This window comes from Monodelphis domestica, chromosome 1 (assembly GCF_027887165.1).
Source record: "Monodelphis domestica isolate mMonDom1 chromosome 1, mMonDom1.pri, whole genome shotgun sequence".
Taxonomy (NCBI): domain Eukaryota; kingdom Metazoa; phylum Chordata; class Mammalia; order Didelphimorphia; family Didelphidae; genus Monodelphis; species Monodelphis domestica.
The window spans coordinates 705,996,877-706,017,346 of record NC_077227.1 but is presented as its reverse complement, the minus strand read 5'-3'; the positions used below and the strand labels follow the sequence as shown (position 1 = coordinate 706,017,346).

Below are 20,470 nucleotides of genomic sequence, written 5' to 3'. Positions count from 1 at the left end.
AAACTATTAATAAGCACATGAAAAAGTGCTCTAAATCTCTTATAATCAGAGAGATGCAAATCAAAACAACTCTGAGGTATCACCTCACACCTAGCAGATTGGCTAACATGACAGCTATGGAAAGTAATGAATGCTGGAGGGGATGTGGCAAAGTAAGGACATTAATGCATTGCTGGTGGAGTTATGAATTGATCCAACTATTCTGGAGGGCAATTTGGAACTATGCCCAAAGGGCGATAAAAGACTGTCTGCCCTTTGATCCAGCCATAGTGTGAGATTTAAAATGATTGAGGTCTTAAACTGTAGTGGCTAAAATAGTGGAAGATATAAATTGTGATAGATATAAGAGAGGGTGAGTAAGTTTGACCGCAGAAATATGTTTCACTACAGTGTCTTGGGTTTAAAATCAAATATAAGGTGGTCGCCAGGGAAATATTCCCAATTATTCAAATACCCAAGTCAATTGGGTTTTATAGAGATTTTAATTAACAATACAATGAGTAATCAAAGAAAAGAGAGAGAGAGTAAGAAAGGAATAAGTATGAAGGGCCTCAAGCCAATATGGCCTAGACCTGAGTCTTAAAAGAGAAATCAGTAAGTTTTTTGTAACTCACCATAAGATCTGTCTAAGTAAGGATTTCTAATGACACCAGGCCAGCAGCATCTCAGCTGCTTTCACCAGCTCCCTCCTCCATCTGAATGTTTTCAGAATCAGTCTCCTCAGAATGAGTCTCTCCAATCTGAATGTTTCAGAATGACTTCCCAGCTCTTCCCTGAGCTCTTATTTTTAAGGGCAAAATCTTCTCTGTCACCTCCCCTAAGTCCTTACATCTACCAATCACTGTAGATGTTTCTAAAGGACCGCCCATTTTGAATTCACAGCTGAGTAGTTTTAATCTCTTTAGTAAGTCAGGAAAAAAATGCGGCTGTGTCTGTCGACAAATTTCATTAGAAAAAACCTCTGAATAAGTTATCACCTTTTTAGGTTTAAGTAGTTTACAAGTTTCCCCACCTTTATAGGTACTTAGTATCCCATTGTATCAATTCTAAAACAGTCATGACTCAAAGAACTTCCTGTCCCTTCCATAAGCATGGATCAAAGTACTTTTCATTGTTCTCAAGGAGCTCTCTGTCCTAAAACAGTCCTAAGTAGGGTGGAGTAGGGATATTCCCAAGGCAAGGAGCCCTCACATTCAAGTAGAATTCTCACTATCTGCTAGGGAATTTTTTAAGTAGAAGATTCCCCAAAGGGGGAAATTTCCAACATTCATAAGTCTGAGAAATTTTGAGGTTTACAATAGCACTGCTGGGTTTGTACCCCCAAAGAGATAATAAGGAAAAAGACGTGTACAAGAATATTCATAGCTGCGCTCTTTGTGGTGGCAAAAAATTGGAAAATGAGGGGATGCCCTTCAATTGTGGAATGGCTGAACACATTGTGGTATGTGTTGGTGATGGAATACTATTGTGCTCAAAGGAATAATGAACTGGAGGAATTCCATGGGAACTTTAACAACCTCCAGGAAGTGATGCAGAATGAAAGGAGCAGAACCAGGAGAACATTGTACACAGAGACTGATACACTGTGGCACAATTGAATGTAATGGATTTCTCTACTAGCAGCAATGCAATGACCCAGGACAATTCTGAGGAACTTATGAGACAGAACTATCTACATCCAGAGGAAGAACTGTGGGAAAAGAAACACAGAAGAAAAACAACTGCTTGATCACATGGGTCGATGGGGATATGACTGGAGTTGACTTAGGACAGCCCAGGGGTCTTTAAGTTGTTTCTGATTTGTCATTTGCTAGTACATGTCTATCAAAGGCCATCCTCCTAAATACTTAATCCTTAAGTATGGGTGTAGACATTCCTGATTTTGTTAGACTAAGTAGGGTGGAGTAATTTAAAGTTCATAATTTCCAATAATAATAATACTAAGGGGCAACTGGGTGGTTAAGTGGATTGAGAGCTGGACCTAGAAATGGGAGGTCCTAGGTTCAAATCTGGTCTCAGACACTTCTTAGCTGGGTGACCCTGGGCAAGTCACTTAACCTCAATCGCCTCATCCTTACCACTCTTCTGCCTTAGAACCAACACACAATATTGACTCAAAGATGGAAGGTAAGGGTTTAAAAATAATAATAATAATAACAACTTTACCTATATTATCTTATTTGCCCCTCACAACAAACCTGGGAGGTAGGTCCTATCATTGTCTCCATTTTGCAGGTAAGGAAATTAAGGCTAAGAAAAGTTTGGTGACTTTCCTCGGATCACACAGCTAGCAAAATTGCATTCCATTCCATTCCTAAATCATTTGTCCAGCCATTCACTTGATGTGCTCCTTCTTGGTGTAGAGGGTTTTTTGCTTCCTTAAAAAGTGTTGCGGGGAATGTTTGGGCACACATTGGGTCCTGTTGCCCAATGTTGGGATCAGCAGGGTCAAAGAGTATCATTGACCTCGGGATTTTTCTCTACTAATTCCACATGTTTTCAACAATGGTTGGACCAATTCTTAGCAGCCACCAACAATATATGAATGTGTCATCTTTCCTTCTAGTTCACTCAACATGGACTTTCTCTATTTTGGGCCATCTTTGCATTTTGTGTATAGATGGATGTAGAGACACACCTTTATTATATACACACACACAATGTACCTGTGTATTATGTTTATGCATGTATTCTATACACATATGTGTATACGGGCATGTTTATTTTATATATTTTATTTATATGAATTTGTAAATTATATATACACACACACAGATCCACATTCATTAAATGCCTACTACAGACCAGGTACTGTGCTAAGTGGGGGGGGGGGCACAATGAATAAAAAGAATAATAAATCTTATTAAATAAACAAATACGAGAACTTCCTCTCTAATGAGGGTGGCAGAGAGCACACACCAAATGAGCAAGTTAAGTTGGGGGGAGCCTAGAGGAGCAAGCCCCAAAGTCCTTTATTGAGGAAGGCTTTGGGAGGAGCTGGGTCCTAGCTTGAGTCAGCAGCACAGGGATGAGATTAGATTAAGCTGGAAGGACTTGAAACCAGGAAGCTAGAGAAGATGGAGATGAGGAGGAAGAAAGTTCCACATGGAGGACCATTGGGGAGAATGCTCAGTTGGGAGATGGCACGTCTCCTGCGATGGAACAGCCAGGAGGCCAGCGTTGGCATAGGCCAGACAAGTACTCGGTTGGGAAGAAGGTGTAAGAAGACTGGAGGGTGAGAGGCCAGGCTACAAGCGGAGGATTTTATATTTGATCCTGGGGGAATTGGGGATGGGCGTGGGGGTCACTGGATTGATTGGGGAAGTGACCTGATCAGAATTATGTTTGGGGAATACCAAATGGACAGCTGAGAAGAGGCTAGATTGAAGAGGGGAAAGACGAGTTAGAGAGATCCACCAGAGGCTATTATAACAGTCCAGGATTAAGGTGAGGAGTGGGCAGCTAGGTGGTCCAGTGGACAGAGTACAGGGTTTATAATCAGGAAGACTCCTCTGGCCTCAGACACTAGTTGTGTCACCCTGGACAAGCCATTTCACCCTTTTAGCCTCAGTTTCCTCATCTGCAAAATGAGCTGGAGAAGGCAATGATGAATGACTCCAGTATCCTAGCCAGATGACCTTGGGCAAGCCACTTCACCCTGTTGGCCTCAGTTTCCTCATCTGTCAAATGAGCTGGAGATGGAAATGACCAACCACTCCAATATCTCTGCCAAGAAAACCCCAAATGGAATCACTAAGAATCATTGAAAAAGATGATGAGAGCCTGCACTAAGATGGTAGCAGTGTCAGAGAAGAAAAGGGATTTATGAAGAGAGGGCATGGGAGTAAGGAGTAAGAAGAGTGGGAAAATGGGGATTTTTCTGAAGGATTTTGAACCCTAAACACAAGGTTTTATATTTGATCCTAGAGATGATGCAGAACCACTTCAATTCATTGAGGGGAGTGACATGGTCAGACCTCCCTGTGCTTTAGTAAAGTCCCTTTGGGGGCAAAATGGAGAATGGATTGGAATGGGGAAAGACTTGAGGAAGGCAGAGCCCTTCTTCCCACCCAGCCAACTTCTGCAATAGTCTAGGGTTGAGGATGAGGGTGGCGCAGAAGGGGGTGCATTAGAGATGTTGCCAAGGTGAAATCAGCACCATATGGAGCATGAGAAATAGTGAGGCAGCCAAGCTGCCTCCTGGGTTGTGAGTTCAGGAACTTGGGAGGGTGGCCTTCGATTCAGTAAAGAATGGTAGAGACACGGAGTTCAAAACATCTACAGGAATCTAGATCATTGGAGATGGGAGGCTGGAGCAGAGAAGTCAGGGGTTCCGTTTGTCCTAGTGAGAATGGATGCAAAGGCAGAAAGTTATCTTCCAAATACACACCAGGTAATGTTTTCAGGGAAGAGGGCAGTGTGGATGCGGATGGTTTATTAACAACAGAACAAGGATATCCAAGGGCATCCCTCAACCTGGCTTTTAAGACCTCTACAAATTGGCTCCCACCTACCCTTCTAGGCATATTTCCTATTTCCCTTTATGAATTTGGCCTGTGTCTTTGCACAGATCATCCCACTCCTTTCCACACCCCCTCCAAAACTGGACCTCTTCAAAATTCAGCTCAGATCCCTCCAGTTCTTCCCAATCTGCCGCCATGTTGGATTTCACCCCCTCCCTTTGTCCCCAGTTAGAAGCAGCTCCTTGAAGGGCAGGATCCAGATCGCTTGACTTTTGACAGCACAAGACCTTAGATTTAGGGTTGGGAAGAACCAAAGGAGGCCGAGGAAGGCTCATCCACTGAGGAACACAGCAGGTGATTAATACATGTTTGAGGGTGCTGGCCTGGAGCAGAGAATTCTTGCAGAACTGAAACCACTGGGGAAGCCCCAGAGGGCCCACATAGCCAACTACAGCTCTCCAGCCTTATCTCCTGTTATGTACGCTGTGTCCCAGGCAAAGTCTACAGTTCCTCCCAACTCACCTTTGCCTCTTTCCCCTCCACCTGGAATGCCTTTTAGCCTTATCTGGGCCAGCCTTCAGCTCCCACCTCCTCTGAGAAGCTCCAGGGAGGGGTGACCTGAATTGCCTTTACAAGGAAGAGAAAGCCATTTCTGAACATAGCTTCATCCTCCCTGCTCAATTAGGAGGGCGGGGACCATTTATAGCAGTCTCTTTTATCTCCCCCAAAGGGCCCATGGGAAGGGTTCAACACCTTTTCTGTTGAAGCCTTTGTCCTTGCTGAAGGAATAGAGCCCCGTGGAAAGAACCAGGGTGGAGGACTTCCGGTTAAGATGGCGGCTTAGAGAAAGCTAAAGTTCAGATCTCCGGAAAACCCTTCCCGACCGATCTCAAACTATAAGCTCCTAAGGCGCTGAAATTCAAAACGATCAACAGCACAGACCTGGGAACCCTCCTCCTGGACCTGGACCCGGATCAAAAGGTACGGCTCCCCTCAAAAGCCAGAACCCGAGATCACTCGGACCTCAGGGGTAGGAGCGCAGAGTCCAAGGCTCCGGGAAGCCGCAGCCCCGCCGGGCTCAGAGAGCAGGGTCCTCGGAACAACAACCCTCAGGGCCTTCTATCCGAGTCCCAGTGAAAGTCACTGCCTGGAGCAAGACAGCCTCACCGGCTGGATCCTGCTATCCAAGTATCAGTGAAAGTCCCTGCCCTCGGAGCTTGGGGAAGCTGCAGCCCATCCCCCCGCAGGCCGACGAAACAGCCTCACGGCCAGCGATTCTGAAGGCAACTTCCGGAAATCAACGTGGTCCGACCCTTCCATTCCAGTTCCAGTGAGGAATACTCAGTTTAACCCAGGGAAAGCTCATAGAACGGACAATCTGCCCAGGACTAAAGCCTCTGAACACCAGACAGAGATAAGAAAAGCTAATCCTCCACATTCAGAGATGGCAAACTCCACAGAAGCACAGAAGCCCCAAAATACCAAGAAAAATAAGAAGAAAGGGGCGACTTTGGACACATTCTATGGAGCCAAAATACAAAATACAGAGCAGATAGAAGAAGATATACAAGAAAATGCTCCAAAATTTTCCAAAGGAAATGGAAACTCTCCACAACCCCATGAAGAATTTGAATCAGAAATGACCAAAAAGATGGAAGCCTTCTGGGAGAAAAAGTGGGAAATAATACAAAAGAAATTCACGCATCTACAAAACCAGTTTGACCAAACTGTAAAAGAAAACCAGGCTTTAAAGCAAGAACTAATAAAGCAAAGCCAAAACACCAAGAAATTAGAAGAGAACATAAAACATCTCACCGACAAGGTGATAGATCTGGAAAATAGAGGGAGAAGGGATAATTTAAGAATAATTGGACTCCCAGAAAAGCCAGAAATAAACACCAAACTGGACATGGTGATACAAGATATAATCAAAGAAAATTGCCCAGAGATTCTAGAACAAGGGGGCAATACAGCCACTGACAGAGCTCACAGAACACCTTCTACACTAAACCCCCAAAAGACAACTCCCAGGAATGTAATTGCCAAATTCCAAAGCTATCAAACAAAAGAAAAAATCCTACAGGAAGCCAGAAAAAGACAATTTAGATATAAAGGAATGCCAATCAGGGTCACACAAGACCTTGCAAGTTCTACTCTGAATGATCGTAAGGCATGGAACATGATCTTCAGAAAGGCAAGAGAGCTGGGTCTCCAACCAAGAATCAGCTACCCAGCAAAACTGACTATATACTTCCAAGGGAAAGTATGGGCATTCAACAAAATAGAAGACTTCCAACTTTTTGCAAAGAAAAGACCAGAGCTCTGTGGAAAGTTTGATACCGAAAATCAAAGAGCAAGGAATACCTGAAAAGGTAAATATTAAGGAAAGGGGAAAATGTTATCTTCTTCTTTTACTCAAACTCTCTTCTATAAGGACTACATTTATATCAACCTATGTATACTAATATGTGGGGAAAATGTAATGTATAAATAGGGGGTAAAGAAAGACCAAATAGAATAATGGTTCTCACACAAAGATTCACATGGGAAGGGGAGGGGAAGAAAACTCCTATAAGAAGGAGAGGAAGAGAGGGGAGGGGGGTTTACTTAAACCTCAATCTCAGGGAAATCAACTCTGAGAGGGAAAAACATCCAGATCCATTGGGATCCTGAATTCTATCTTACCCAACAAGGGTAAGGAGAAGGGAAAACCAAGGGGGGGAGGGGGAGAGGGAGAACAAAAAGGGAGGGAAAGAGAGGGGGGAGGGGGAGGGAAGAAAAAGGGAGGGACTAAAAAGGGAAACATCAAGGGAGGGGACAAGGGGGACTGATTCAAAGTAAATCACTGGACTAAAAGGTAGAGCCGAAGAAGAAAAGGTTAGAATTAGGGAAGGCAATCAAAATGCCAGGGAGTCCACAAATGACAATCATAACTTTGAACGTGAATGGGATGAACTCACCCATAAAACATAGACGAATAGCAGAATGGATTAGAATCCAAAACCCTACCATATGTTGTCTTCAAGAAACACACATGAGGCGGGTTGACACCCACAAGGTCAGAATTAAAGGATGGAGTAAGACCTTCTGGGCCTCAACTGACAGAAAGAAGGCAGGAGTGGTAATCATGATATCTGATAAAGCCAATGCAAAAATAGACCTGATCAAAAGGGATAGGGAAGGTAATTATATTTTGTTAAAAGGGACTATAGACAATGAGGAAATATCATTAATCAACATGTATGCACCAAATAATATAGCACCCAAATTTCTAATGGAGAAACTAGGAGAATTGAAGGAAGAAATAGACAATAAAACCATACTAGTGGGAGACTTAAACCAACCATTATCAAATTTAGATAAATCAAATCAAAAAATAAATAAGAAAGAGGTAAAAGAAGTGAATGAAATCTTAGAAAAATTAGAATTAATAGACATATGGAGAAAAATAAATAGGGATAAAAAGGAATACACCTTCTTCTCGGCACCACATGGCACATTCACAAAAATTGACCATACATTAGGTCACAGAAACATAGCACACAAATGCAGAAAAGCAGAAATAATGAATGCAGCCTTCTCAGATCACAAGGCAATAAAAATAATGATTAGTAATGGTACATGGAAAACCAAATCTAAAACCAATTGGAAATTAAACAATATGATACTCCAAAACCGTTTAGTTAAAGAAGAAATCATAGAAACAATTAATAATTTCATCGAGGAAAATGACAATGGCGAAACATCCTTTCAAACCTTTTGGGATGCAGCCAAAGCGGTAATCAGAGGTAAATTCATATCCCTGAATGCTTATATTAACAAACAAGGGAGAGCAGAGATCAATCAATTGGAAATGCAAATGAAAAAACTCAAAAGCGATCAAATTAAAAACCCCCAGCAGAAAACCAAATTAGAAATCCTAAAAATTAAGGGAGAAATTAATAAAATCGAAAGTGATAGAACTATTGATTTAATAAATAAGACAAGAAGCTGGTACTTTGAAAAAACAAACAAAATAGACAAAGTACTGGTCAATCTAATTAAAAAAAGGAAGGAAGAAAAGCAAATTCACAGCATTAAAGATGAAAAGGGGGACAGCACCTCTGATGAAGAGGAAATTAAGGCAATCATTAGAAATTACTTTGCCCAATTATATGGCAATAAATACACCAATTTAGGAGAAATGGATGAATATAAACAAAAATACAAACTGCCTAGATTAACAGAAGAGGAAATAGAATTCTTAAATAATCCCATATCAGAAATTGAAATCCAACAAGCCATCAACGAACTTCCTAAGAAAGAACCAGGGTGTTTGTCCTTACAGATGGTGGGCCCTTTGGGCAAGACATTTTACCTCTGGGGCCTCAGTTTCCTCATCTGTAAAATGATCCCACAATGTCTTCCAACCAGTCTTTTTTGCTTGTCTACTCTAATAATAATGGACAGCTTTAAGGTTTTCAGAGCACTGTTTTCTGGGAAGAGGGAAATGAGTTAACTAAAGAATGAATTAGCTACAGTGGGTACCGTCACAAGGAGACCCGAGCTGAAATCTGGCTTCCAACATATTGCCTAGACTTTGCCATTCTGTCTTAGAATTAATACTAAGTCAGAAAGTAAGAATTTGGGACAGAAAGGAAGGGGGATCATAATAGCATCCACCCCACAGTGTTTGAGATCCAGTGAGATAATTAGCACAGTGCCTGGCACATAGTATATAAAAGTTATCATTATTAAAACGCCTAGCACATAGTAGGTGCTATGTAAATGTCAGTTATTACTATGAAAACATCTCGTATATAGTAGAAACTATATAAATGCTAGTTATTAATATTATTGTACCTAGCACATAGTAGGTGCCCCATACATCCTAGCTGGTATTATTGTCATGCCTGACACATAGTAGGTGCCCCATGCATCCTAGCTATGACTATTATCATGCTTGGCACATAGTAGGTACTATATAAATGTTAACTATTATTTTTATTGTGTCCTGTGCTATATAAGTGCTATTCTTATTATTTATTATTGTGTCCTGTGTTATATAAATGTTAGCTGCTATTATTATTAAAATTCCTGGCACATAGGAGGCGCTTTATAAATGCTAACTATCAGATTGGTTATTATTTAATGCCTTTTTTTTCTTTATTGTCTCCATTTTACAGATAAGGGGTCTGGTGTTGGGAGAGGGAAGCATCTAGCTGGGGTCACGTCCATTTCAGCCTTAGAGTTCAGTTCCTGCCAATTCCACAGCGCCACCTAATGGCCAAAGACCAAACGTTTGCGAACCTCGGCCTTGTCCAGGGGAAGGGGCGGGGCCAGGAAAGAATACGCCCGGGAGGCGGGGTCTCCCATCCCTCTCTTCGTCTTCTTCCCGCGCCGGCGCAGTTCAGCGAAGTTCAGCGCGGAGTAGGCATGGCGGAGTCTAAGCGGCAACTCGTGGCTCGGCGGGTCCGGAGCTTCCCAGATTTCCCGAAGCCCGGGATCTTATTCCGGTGAGAGTTGGGCCTGCGGGGCTGAGGGGCGGCGAGGCGAGTTAAGTTTCCGGGCAGTGAAGGCTTTGTCGCGGGCACTGACCTTTCTGGAGTCGTCCTGCCGAGATTGGTACCCAGGACCTCGCCTTCCAGGTGCCCGCCCTTCCTCCCCGAGCCTCTGCTGATTTCACAGATCTGAAATTTACGAAGAGGAACTGTAGGTCGGGAGGGGGAAGTCACATGCCTACGGGCACATAGATGTTAGCCAACCCGGTGGAATTCAAAGCCAAGTCCCGGGACTAGCCGCCTCCCTGGGAAGTGAATACACTGAGATGGGAGCTGGAGGGGGCCTTGGCCGTGCCCTCCAGGTGTGCTCACACCTCTGGCCCACTGGTGCCCGAGTGACCACGGTCCCCTCCCCCCATCCTTTCCCCTCGGCCTCTCCCCCCTTTTGCAATTGACTTCCTCAAACGCCCCTTTGGGGTGCTCCCCTCCCACTCCAGGCCGCGCCAGAGATGAGACAGTGCCCTTGTATCTGTCCCTAGCTAAGAGGGCGCGCCCCGGCTTTCCTTCCACAGCTTGATTGTACAGAGTTGGGGGGGGGAGTCCCTGCCCGCTGGTGCCCCCCCCAGCTTGCAGGAAACCTCAGAAAGGGGCATGTTTGAGGGAGGCCCCCAATCCACAGGGCTGTTTGGATCTCTTTAGATTTGTCTTAATCCTCCCTCTGGGTTGGTGGGATCATGTAACTCCTCTTTGTGCGCCCCCCACCCCCCACCCCGTGGATGAGGCCACAGAGTGGGTCTCTCTCCTGGCTTCTCCCCCTCCCCAGAAGCCTGCCGGCTCTCTCTAACCGGCCTCCTTCCCTTCCCAGGGACATCAGCCCTTTGTTGAAGGACCCAGAAGCCTTCAGGGCTTCCATTGAACTTCTGGCCGATCATCTGAAAGAAAATCACAAGACCAAGATCGACTACATTGCGGGTGAGCTGGGCTGGGGGGGCTGAAAAACAAGCGTGTGCCAAGCACCTGCCGACAGGGTCGGCCGCTCTCAGGTGATACCGACACCGCTCTGGCTCTGGCTCTGGCCCGGTCAGGCTTGCAAAACACTTTTGAAGTATTTTCTTGACGGTGATTCCCGCCGCCACTTGGAGATATTATCCCCAACCAGACCCTCTGAAGGCCTCCCCCAGGCAGCCCCCATCTGCGGCTTCCGTGTCTCCTTCAGTGAGCCGCCCCCGCCCAGCCTGTGCCTGCTGTCCCGCTGGGGGAGGCAACCTAGGTGACCCTGGGCTAGTCACCTAACAGCTCCTCAGAGAAGGTGCCAGCCAACCTCTGGAGGAGTCGCCCATCTGATGGCCATCTCTGTCTGTCTGTCTGTCCTTCCCATACGAAGAAGGGCATTCATGGGCGACTAGACAGCTCAGTCGATTTGCGAGCCAGCTAGAGAGGGGAGGTCCTGGGTTCATATCTGAACTCAGACTCTGCCTAGCACTGTGACCCTGGGCGAGTCACTAGCCCTCAGCCCTCTTCCGCTGTGACATTCATATTGAGTATTGTAAAACGGAAGGTCCGGGTTTCATTCTTTAAATGAAAAATAAAAACCTACTTCGACCCACTAGCCCAGAGTTGCAGCTTACATCTGCGATTTTAGAAATCCCTTTTATGGCTTCCTTGTGTTTCTACCTTATGGTCGTTTCCAGATAGAGGCATTTCCGGAAATAGCTTCTTCCCTCCATGCTGAGGGCAGGAGTCGCTCTTGTGCCAGACACAACCGGAGGACGCTGACAGTTTGGCTTCTTTTCACGTTATTTTAACTACATTTTTATTATGCACATCGTCAGAGAAAGCTCCCCTGGGAAGGCTCCGGCCCGGCTCCCCTCCTCTGGGCTTGGGTTTGGGCCAGGAAGGCCGAGGCGGTCACACCCGGTGACTTGACCGGCGAGGCCACTCTCGGACCCAGGCCAGGCCACGGAGCCTTTGCTTGTTCCGCCTTGTCCCTCAGGATTGCCCGGACTCGGCACCCGCGGCCGCCGTCCGGCCTCCGCTCTTCCGCCCCCTTCAGTGATCTCGATTTGTGCTCTTGGTGACTCACTGATGGCGTGAAAAACTCTGAATGTTCGCTCAGAAGTTCTCGTCCTGCAGCAGCTCCTCATGGAGGGCGGGAATATGAGAGCCCCGAAGGTGTCCCCCGCGGAGGCTCGCAGGCTGGGTGCCCCCAGCGTCCTCCACGCCTCACCCCCCCCCCTCCCCCAGGCTTGGACGCTCGCGGCTTCCTGTTTGGGCCCTCCCTGGCCCAGAAACTGGGCATCGGCTTTGTGCTGATCCGCAAGCGCGGGAAGCTGCCGGGACCCACCATCTGTACCAGCTACTCTCTGGAGTACGGCCAGGTGAGCGCAGAGGCCGCCCGGCCTCCCTCTTCCCCTCAGCCCTGGGCGCCCGGGGTGGGGTTGGGCCTTCCTGGGGAAGATGGCAGGGAAGGGGACTGCTGGGAGCCTGGCCAGGGAGGGCCGTGCTCCTCCTCGGGGGGGTGTAGGATGTCCCACAGGCTGGCCACCATCAGTCCCCCTGGGAAGGGCTCAGGACACCCCCCGGCCCATTGGCAGTCTGGCCGGCCCTCCGAAGCCTGGTGGCCACTGACAGCCTGTAGAGGCTCAGAGGAGGGCCTCAGGCCTGCTTGGGTTGGGTGGGGGGCTGGCGTGTCGCTGGAGGCCCCCCACCCCCACCCCCGCTGCAGGCCGGGCCCAAGGACGAGTCCACGGTTGGAAGAACAGACAGAAGTGCTGGTCAGGCAGCTGCACCCAGCAGGAGGGAGTGAAAGCCTGGGAGAAGTCAAAGGCCCTTCCAAGTGTGCCCCAGCTGTGCCCAAGGGGAGGGCGGCCTGTCACTGTCCTGGGCCGTGCGCAGCTTGAACCCTGCTCCTCCTGCCTGCGGTGCACCAGCCCCAGTAGCTTCGAGGGGCTCCGAGGACACCGAGGGGTCTGGCGGGGCAGCTCCCCCCACCCACACACTACAGCTGGGCTGGGGGGTTGTTCTTCAGGCAGAATTGGAGATGCAGGAAGACGCCATCGAGCCAGGCAAGAAGGTGGTCATTGTGGACGACCTGATGGCCACTGGAGGTGAGCAGATGCTGGGGAGGCCGGCTGCCCTGGCCCTCATTCAAGCCGGAGGCGGGTGGGTGGCCGGCGCACAGCCAGAACCCTATTAAAAGGTCATTGGGAAATATTTAACAAAATAAAAATGCAATAGCACACGGCCAGGCCAGCGGTGCTGAGCCAGCCGGTGTCCTTCCTCTAGTGGGGTGCCCCCTGCTGAGCTGCCCCCCAGGTGCCCAGGCAGTGGGGCCTCGGCGACCCTCATGCCACCCACTCTTGCCCGACCGCAGGTACCATGGGAGCCGCCTGCAAGCTGCTGCGCAGCCTGAAGGCCGACGTGCTCGAGGCCCTGACGCTGGTGGAGCTGACATCCCTGCGGGGCCGAGAGAAGCTGGCCCAGGTACCCTTCTTCTCCCTGCTGCAGTACGACTGAGGACAGGCCCTCCCTCTGGCCATTGCCCAGCGATGACAACATGGACTGTGGGCTGCCCCAGAGGAGCCCGGGCTCTCCAGAGAAGAGCTCTCTGGGTCCTGGAGGGTCCTGCCACGCTCTTGACTTTGTGCTTAGAATTCCCTGGACCTGCCAGCCCGGCTCCAGGGACCTGTGCCAGACGTCCCTGGCCTCTAGAGCGCAGTGGGAGGCACCTGGTGGGTCCCCCACATTGTGCCAAACCAGACTGGCGGCCTGAGTGAAGCAGAGGCCCCTGGAGGCAGCTTTGTAGGTGCTTCCTGTGGAGGGCCTGTCCGGCCTTGGGGTGCGCTGCCTGCCAAGGATGAGGGACTTGGTGCCAGTCTACGAGGGAGACAAACCCCCTGGAGGGCCCTTTGAGAGGGAACAGTCGCTGGGAGCCCCTTCTTTGTATCTGATTAAAGAACTTCGTTCAGAAGCACGCAGAGCCTTTCTTCTGGGTGGAGAGGAGTCAGATGAGGGCGCGCCATGGGCCGCAACCTCAGTTACAGAATCGCCTTTATTTTCCAATGGGGGCAGAAGGGAGGAAGGTCCTATTTTCTGGAATAAAGTCTTTTCTAAAGCACTTCCCGCGGGCTCCAGCACACACAAACCCACCACCAAAGCCTCAATGGATCATGGACAGTTCAGAGTCCAGCCAGGGTTCCAGTCACAGCTTCTTCTCCTCCTCTTGGGTAATCCGGGCCAGCCTCTCGGCGATGGGGCCCAACTCTGCCGACTTGTCCAGCTTCAGATAGGTGTCCGTCCGCACGCGATGGAGGCTGAGCCAGTCAGGCAGCAGCTCAGAGAGGACCTGCAGGTGCTTCTCCATCTCTCCTGGGGGGGAGATCAGAATCAGGGAGGGACACCCCAGGGCCTGGATTCCCAAGCTCCCCATAAAGAGTCTTCATCCTTCATCGCTGTCAGGCTGGCCCCGCTTGGGGGGTTCAGTGACTCGCCCAGGGTCCCCCAGCGAGGAAGGTGCTATATTTGACCCTCCCGCCTCTAGGCCTAGCCCCTCCCCAACTCCAAAAGCCCATACCGGGTGTCAAGGATGGGCCGTAGCTGCCGATCATCCTGGCACAGGCCACCTCCATGGTCAGTGCTGGCTTCTTCTCGGCCACAAAGACGCTGCGCAGGATGCGGGCCAGCTCGGGCAGCCTGGACAGCACCAGCAGCCGCTCCTCCTGCTGAGGTCTGCGGGTCATCAGGGCCTGCAGCTTCTGGGCCTCCTTGGCTCGGATCTGTGGAGGGAGGGAAGCTAGCAGTCAGCTGTGCTGGGCGCAGGAACTCCTCACCCCTCCAGGGGCCCTCACTTACCCGCTCCAACAGGGCTTGGGAGACACCCCTCAGGGCACTGGGGGAGCTGGATGGGGAAGTGAGCTTTGGGGGGCTGCGGAGATCAGGTGAGCCCGGTGTGGGGGGACTCTGGAAGCCAGCAGAACTGGGTGTGGGGGGGCCCTGGGGGCCAGGAGAGCCAGGGCTGCAGCCAGCCGTCTTCAGAGCCAGCTGGGCCAAAGCCCTCTCCATCTGTGGAGGCAGAGACACAGTTGGAAGCTGATTCCTCGAGGAAGGGCGCCCAGCCCCCGCCATCTCCGTACCACCCACCTTGGGGGTCAGCATGGCGCGCGCTCTGGCCAGCATCTCCTGCGCACTCGTGACGGTGTCGGAGTGGGGCGGCTTGGGCAGCTCAGCTGGGACGACGTCCGGCACTTCATCCACATTGAATCTGGGGTGCCACCTGGTCAGCTGGTCTTCTGGCACCACCAGCGGCGGGTTCAGGGAGGCGAGGAAGGCCTGGGAGGAGACAGCGCCTGGGGGTGAGCTCTGGCACTATTCACAGAGGCTGAACTGGGACCTCGAGCCCAGGATCCAATCTGGCCTCAGATCCCAAGTGGCCTGGGGCCCTGGCCACGTCACGGCGCCCCGTCTGCCTCAGTTTCCTCATCCATAAAAGGGGTCGGAGAAGGAAGGGGCCCATCAGACCCGACTGAAAATTCATAGGCACTTTTCTGGCAAAGCGCACTGCAAGGAGGATGACAACAGGAAAATGAGAAAGTTTTTTTTTTTTTTAAACCCTCACCTTCCGTCTTGGAGTCAATACTGTGTATTGGTTCCAAGGCAGAGGAGTGGTAAAGGTGAGGCATTGGGGGTTAAGTGACTTGCCCAGGGTCACACAGCTAGAAGTGTCTGAGGCCAGATTTGAACCCAGGACCTCCCGTCTCTAGGCCTGGCTCTCAATCCACCGGAGGAAGTTTTGACAAAGGAGAGAATCATGACGGGACAGAGAGGGGCATCAGCAGGAAGCAGGAGGGAGGCTGGAGGGGAACGCCAGGAAGCCGCGTCACTGGGGAAGGGAAAATACACTAAAACCCTGACTAAGGCCCGGCTCTCCCTGCCCTGAGCCCCGAGTACTGCAGGGGAGGGTGTGCCCGGCAGAGCCAGCCTGGGAGGGAGTTACAGACCAAGCGGAGGAGCCCAGACGGCCCAGGCAGGGTGGTCCCCCGGGCTTGACACCAAAGCTGGAGCTGCTCCCCAGCTGAGCCCCCAAACCCCGCCGGGGCCCCTCTCTGGCTCACCTTGTGCTGCTCCCTGACCAGCTTCACCAGGTTCCTGCCGAAGGTGTGCCGGCGCTGCAGGAGGCGGGAGGCCGACATCTGGGGGGCTCCCTGGCCTCCGTCCTCTGGGGAGAGGCCACACCCGTCAGCCCCCTAAACAGGCTGCCCCCCCCTGAACTCCCCTCCCCCGGCCCCCGCCCCCACCTGGCTCCAGCACAGGCTCGATGGTGAGCTGATAGTCAGAGCGCTTCCCGCCGGAGCCAAACGCAGGGATGTTCCGCTCCTGCCGGAAACGGTACGAGTCTGGGAAGACGGTCTTGATCTGGCCCACGTTCTTCTCCTCAAACCTCCTGGCAGAGGCAAGCAGGGGCCCGGGTGAGAGGCGACCCCAGCCACGGCCTCCAAGGCCAGACTGGAGCCGGGCCCTGCCGGCCCGCATGGATCTGGGGTCAGCGATGCTCCAGGCCCCCAGCAGCAGGCCGGACACAGGCTCCCCCCCTCCCCCACTCACTTGTGCAGCATATCCTGGACGCCCTGCTTGACCTTGGCAAAAGTCACCAGCTCGGAGCGGTTGAAGAGCAGGCTGACCACCGTGTCCATGCTGCGGAACATCTCGGCCAGCACCTTGTACTTGTAGGGCAGCGCCAGGCCCGGGCTGCCCGGCTGGGCGAGGCTGTGGAACCGCTCATAGGCGGGAGCCTTCGGGGGGCTGCGGCACAAGGGAGCCAAAGCGGTCACACACACACACAGGAAAGGCACCCCCGACCTGAGCCAGCCCCCCCCCCCCGAACTGGCCGGGCCTCCTGTCCCTGCTCCCCCTCCCCAGCGGCACCTCACCAGGGCTCTGCAGGGGCCGCCTCCTGAGGGCTCTGCGCTTCGCTTTTCTCCGGGTGGGCGGACTGGCGGGCCCGGATCCGGGCCCCCAGCTCTCGGGCTCGCTGCACGTGGTTCTGGAGGCTGCCGGGGCCCTTTGGGATGGAGGCATCGGGGGCTGCCCGGCGGGTCAGCTCCCGGATCTTCTGCAGCCGAGACTTCAGCTCCGAGAGGTTTGGCGCTGGGGGGCCCTGAGGGGCAAGGACGGGTGAGAGGGTGTGCAGGCCCTGCACGGAGGCTCCCCCCCCATGGGAGCAGAGGCTGAGAAGAGAGGCGAAGCCTGCCTGGGAAAACTGCTGCTTTATAAAGGGCACTGCAGGGCCTAGAGGCGGGAGGACCTGGGGTCAAACGTGGCCTCAGTGACCCTGGCTGTGTGACCCCCCTGCCCTGCGCCCCATGGCTTGGCCCGGGCTCCTCCTCCTTGGGACCCCGCACAGGACTGACTCTAAGGTTTAAAAAAGCCCCCAATCGGTCCTCAGGCCTTGACTTTTCTATGATCTCATCTGCATTTGGATGGACACAAGGGAAAGATAAATGAAATTTTACAAAGTCCCCAAGATATCGGGAAGCAAGGCGTGCCGAGAGCGGCTCCTTCTCCTCCCCAGGAAGCCGCCCCCCTCTGCCGGGATCTACTTACGGCATCCAGGGCTGAGGCTGCTGGGAGGGGGGCAGACGGCGCCTCCTCCTTCCCCTCCGAGGGGGCTGCTGGAGAGCTGGAGCTGGAGACCTGCGCCGGAGGAAGCGGAGAGGGCGTGAGGCCAGAGCCCAGGCCCCCCCTGGCCCGATTCTAAGCAGCCCGCAGGGGCTTGAAGCGATCGGACAAGGAGCCAGACAAGGCCAGCAGAGTGGAGGCCTGGGCCGGCCCTGCCTCCAGCTCAGCACCTGCCATGTTAGGGGCGTGTCCCCCGCTCTACCCTCGCAGCTTTCTCACTTAATGGGTATGAAATTCGATAACTGGCTGGAAGAGGAGGCGCAAAGAGGCCCGGGTTCTGGCTGGGACTGGCCACGGGGTAACCTGGGAGTCTGCTGGCTCGGGGGAACCACGATGGGGGGCTGCGAGTGGGAAAGACGATCCGGAGACATCGCTTGGAGGGGGCGGGGTGGGGCTGGGCCTCTCTGGGGGGCTCCCTGCCAAGCCTAGACAACAGTCGCTAGGAGGTGCCTTATACACACAGGGAATACCTCTGTGGGATGGAATTCGAACTCAGGTCCTCCTGGCTCCAAGTCCAGCGCCCTGCTACGGTTCAGTACTAAACCACGATGGGGCTCCGTCATTCAAGGGCACATTTAAACCTTTACTTTCCCTCTTAGAAACCATACTGCGTTCTAAGGCAGGAGTGAGAAGGGCTAGGCAATGAGAGGAAGTGACTTGCCCAGGGTCAGACAGCTGGGACGTGTGGGAGGCCACATTTGAACCCAGGACCTGGGTTCTCTGGCTCTCTCCCCCAGTTTACAGTACATGGGAAGCGGGCCCCAATATTGCCAACTTCTTTGGAAGTGGCCTCCTTCGCTCCAACAAGGCAGCAAGCTTCCAATGGAATCAAGCAATCGTGCATGCAGCGGCCATAGTGTGCCTAGCGGTAGCCAACTCCAGCACCTCCCCCCTACTCTCTCCGCCTAGCGGGGGCGCTCTCACCGTGGCCTCCTCCTCCTGAGCCTCCGAATCTTCGGCCAGCACCAGCCTCCTCCTCGCCGCGCGCCGCACGGGCGGGGCCTCCGCCTCATGGTTTGGGTCCGAGGTGCGGCGGCCCCGCTTCCTCCCGCTGCCGCTCGGGGTGGGGGTCGGACCGCCGGGGGCTTGTGCCGGAGTACGCGGGGACACGTTGCGCTGCCCCTCCGACTTCACCGGGCTCCGGCGGAGCTTCAGCGGGCCGCGAGACCCCGGGGCGGCCGAACTCGAGCCCTTGCGCAAGGAGAAGAACTCGGTGATTTTGCTCTGCGCCATGGCTGCGAGACTCGGGGCGGCCCCGGCGCGAGAAACGCAGGGCCAGAGGAGAATATACACAAAGTCCCAAACGGAAGACCCCGCCCGAACCGCGGGTTTTCGCGCCACTGCCCGGGAGGCCCCGCCCCTTCCGGGGAGGGCCCGCCCAGACCACTGACGCGACCCAATCCCAGGCGTCCTTCCAGAGTCTTCCGCCCCTCGGTGCAGGCTTAGGTGTCTAGGAGAATCTCTCTTCTGAGGTGGAGGGAGGAGGAAGTAGGAAGGGTAGCAGCGGGAATTACGCTGGAGAAAAAGAATTAAAGTGATCGTTCCTTTAACTCAGAGTCTTCTATAGGGCAAGAGGGTAAAAGCAAAGGCAGGGCTCTCGAACACCAACGTAGGTTATTTTTGTTGCAAAAAATGCAAGCGTCCGTGGACTGGGGAACGGCCGCAGTGCAACTTCATTGCACCTTTTCAAGGCGAATACGGGGATCTCGAGTTCAAATATGGCCCCAGACACTTATTAATTGTGTGATCGGGGGCAGGTCACTTCACCCCTATTGCCCAACCTTTACCGCTTTTCTGCCTTGGAACCAATCACAGTATTAGTTCTAAGACGGAAGGTCTTAAGGTGGAAGGTTTAAACAAGCAAACAAGACTCTTCCTGACTTTCCAGTCTACTTAGTTTTACTTCAGTTTTACTTCCTTCCACGAACTCTGGCCAAACTGGCCTTCTTGCTATTCATTTCCCCATCCTTATGTCTGCACGAGCTGTGTGCCGGCTGCTTAATTTCCTTCAAGATTCAGCACAAATGCCGCCTTTTGCAGGAGGTCTTTGTGTCTTCCTTTCCAAGATTTCCTTCAGTTGACTTTTATATACCTATGTGTTTCGCCAGTCAGAAGGACATCTTCCAGAGTTAAAATCTTGGCTCAGACACTTACTAGCTATGTGACCCTGGACAAATCACTTAGCCCTGTTTGCTTCAGTGTCCTCATCCATAAAATAAGCTGGAAATGGAAGTGACCAACTATTCCAATATCTTTGCCCCAAGAAAACACTTGCCTGAAAATATATACGTATACATATATTTTATAGACATATGTATATATTGGATCTCCTTGAGGAGAGGGCTGTTTACTTTTGTACTTGTATCCCCAGTGCTACCCCCCCCCCTTTTTTTAAACCCTTACCTTCTGTCTTGGAGTCAATACTGTGTATTGGTTCCAAGGCAGAAGAGTGGTGAGGGCTAGGCAATGGGGGTTAAGTGACTTGTCCAGGGTCACACAGCTGGGAAGTGTCTGAGGCCAGATTTGAACCTAGGACCTCCCATCTCTAGGCCTGGCTCTCAATCCACTGAGCTACCCAGCTGTCCCCTAATTGATCTCTTTTTATAAACAAAAAACTATACACCTCCAGAGACGGAACTGTTGGAGTTGGAATGTAGATGAAAGCATGATTTTTCATTTATTTATTTGGGTTTATGTTTCAGAGTTTTGGTTTTAAAAGGTTACTCACCTACAAAAATGAATGATATAGAAATCTGTTTTGCAGGATAATATATGTATAACCCAGATCAAAACAGGAGGGGGCAGGGAAAGGAGCTAAGTTTGATTATGTAACTTAGGAAAACTTATGTAGAA

General features: G+C 51.5%; 2 protein-coding genes across 3 annotated transcripts; one reads left to right on the top strand and one right to left on the bottom strand.

The window, feature by feature from the left end:
• The first annotated feature begins 9,623 nt into the window (after nt 1-9,623).
• APRT (adenine phosphoribosyltransferase) lies at nt 9,624-13,913 on the top strand. Of its 2 annotated transcripts, XM_001366382.4 has the most exons (5): nt 9,812-9,958; nt 10,809-10,915; nt 12,188-12,321; nt 12,972-13,050; nt 13,317-13,913. In XM_001366382.4, the coding sequence occupies exons 1-5, from the start codon at nt 9,879-9,881 to the stop codon at nt 13,457-13,459; spliced, it is 543 nt and encodes a 180-aa protein (XP_001366419.3). In that variant the 5' UTR covers nt 9,812-9,878; the 3' UTR covers nt 13,460-13,913. The 2 variants fall into 2 exon arrangements, with proteins under 2 accessions (XP_056666836.1, XP_001366419.3); XM_056810858.1 differs by lacking the exons at nt 12,188-12,321; nt 12,972-13,050; nt 13,317-13,913 and adding an exon at nt 11,937-12,075 and having other exon boundaries at nt 9,624-9,958.
• Nucleotides 11,729-18,992, bottom strand: CDT1 (chromatin licensing and DNA replication factor 1). Its single transcript, XM_007477302.3, has 10 exons — nt 18,542-18,992; nt 17,543-17,632; nt 16,870-17,096; nt 16,544-16,741; nt 16,237-16,382; nt 16,054-16,157; nt 15,083-15,271; nt 14,795-15,004; nt 14,517-14,718; nt 11,729-14,311 (listed from the first exon to the last, which is right to left on the bottom strand). Exons 1-10 carry the CDS (start codon nt 18,848-18,850, stop codon nt 14,145-14,147), a joined length of 1,842 nt encoding a protein of 613 aa, XP_007477364.2. The 5' UTR covers nt 18,851-18,992; the 3' UTR covers nt 11,729-14,144.
• Between the last annotated feature and the right edge of the window lie 1,478 nt (nt 18,993-20,470).

Bases quoted from the DNA above. Each gene is read 5' to 3' on its own strand.
- APRT (XM_001366382.4), top strand. From the start codon at position 9,879: ATGGCGGAGTCTAAGCGGCAACTCGTGGCTCGGCGGGTCCGGAGCTTC. The intron at 9,959-10,808 runs GTGAGAGTTGGG...TTCCCTTCCCAG, and splicing joins AAGCCCGGGATCTTATTCCG to GGACATCAGCCCTTTGTTGA. The intron at 10,916-12,187 runs GTGAGCTGGGCT...CCCCTCCCCCAG, and splicing joins CAAGATCGACTACATTGCGG to GCTTGGACGCTCGCGGCTTC.
- CDT1 (XM_007477302.3), bottom strand. From the start codon at position 18,850: ATGGCGCAGAGCAAAATCACCGAGTTCTTCTCCTTGCGCAAGGGCTCG. The intron at 16,742-16,869 runs GTGAGGTGCCGC...CTTGTGCCGCAG, and splicing joins GCGGCCCCTGCAGAGCCCTG to CCCCCCGAAGGCTCCCGCCT. The intron at 16,383-16,543 runs GTGAGTGGGGGA...TGCCTCTGCCAG, and splicing joins GTCCAGGATATGCTGCACAA to GAGGTTTGAGGAGAAGAACG.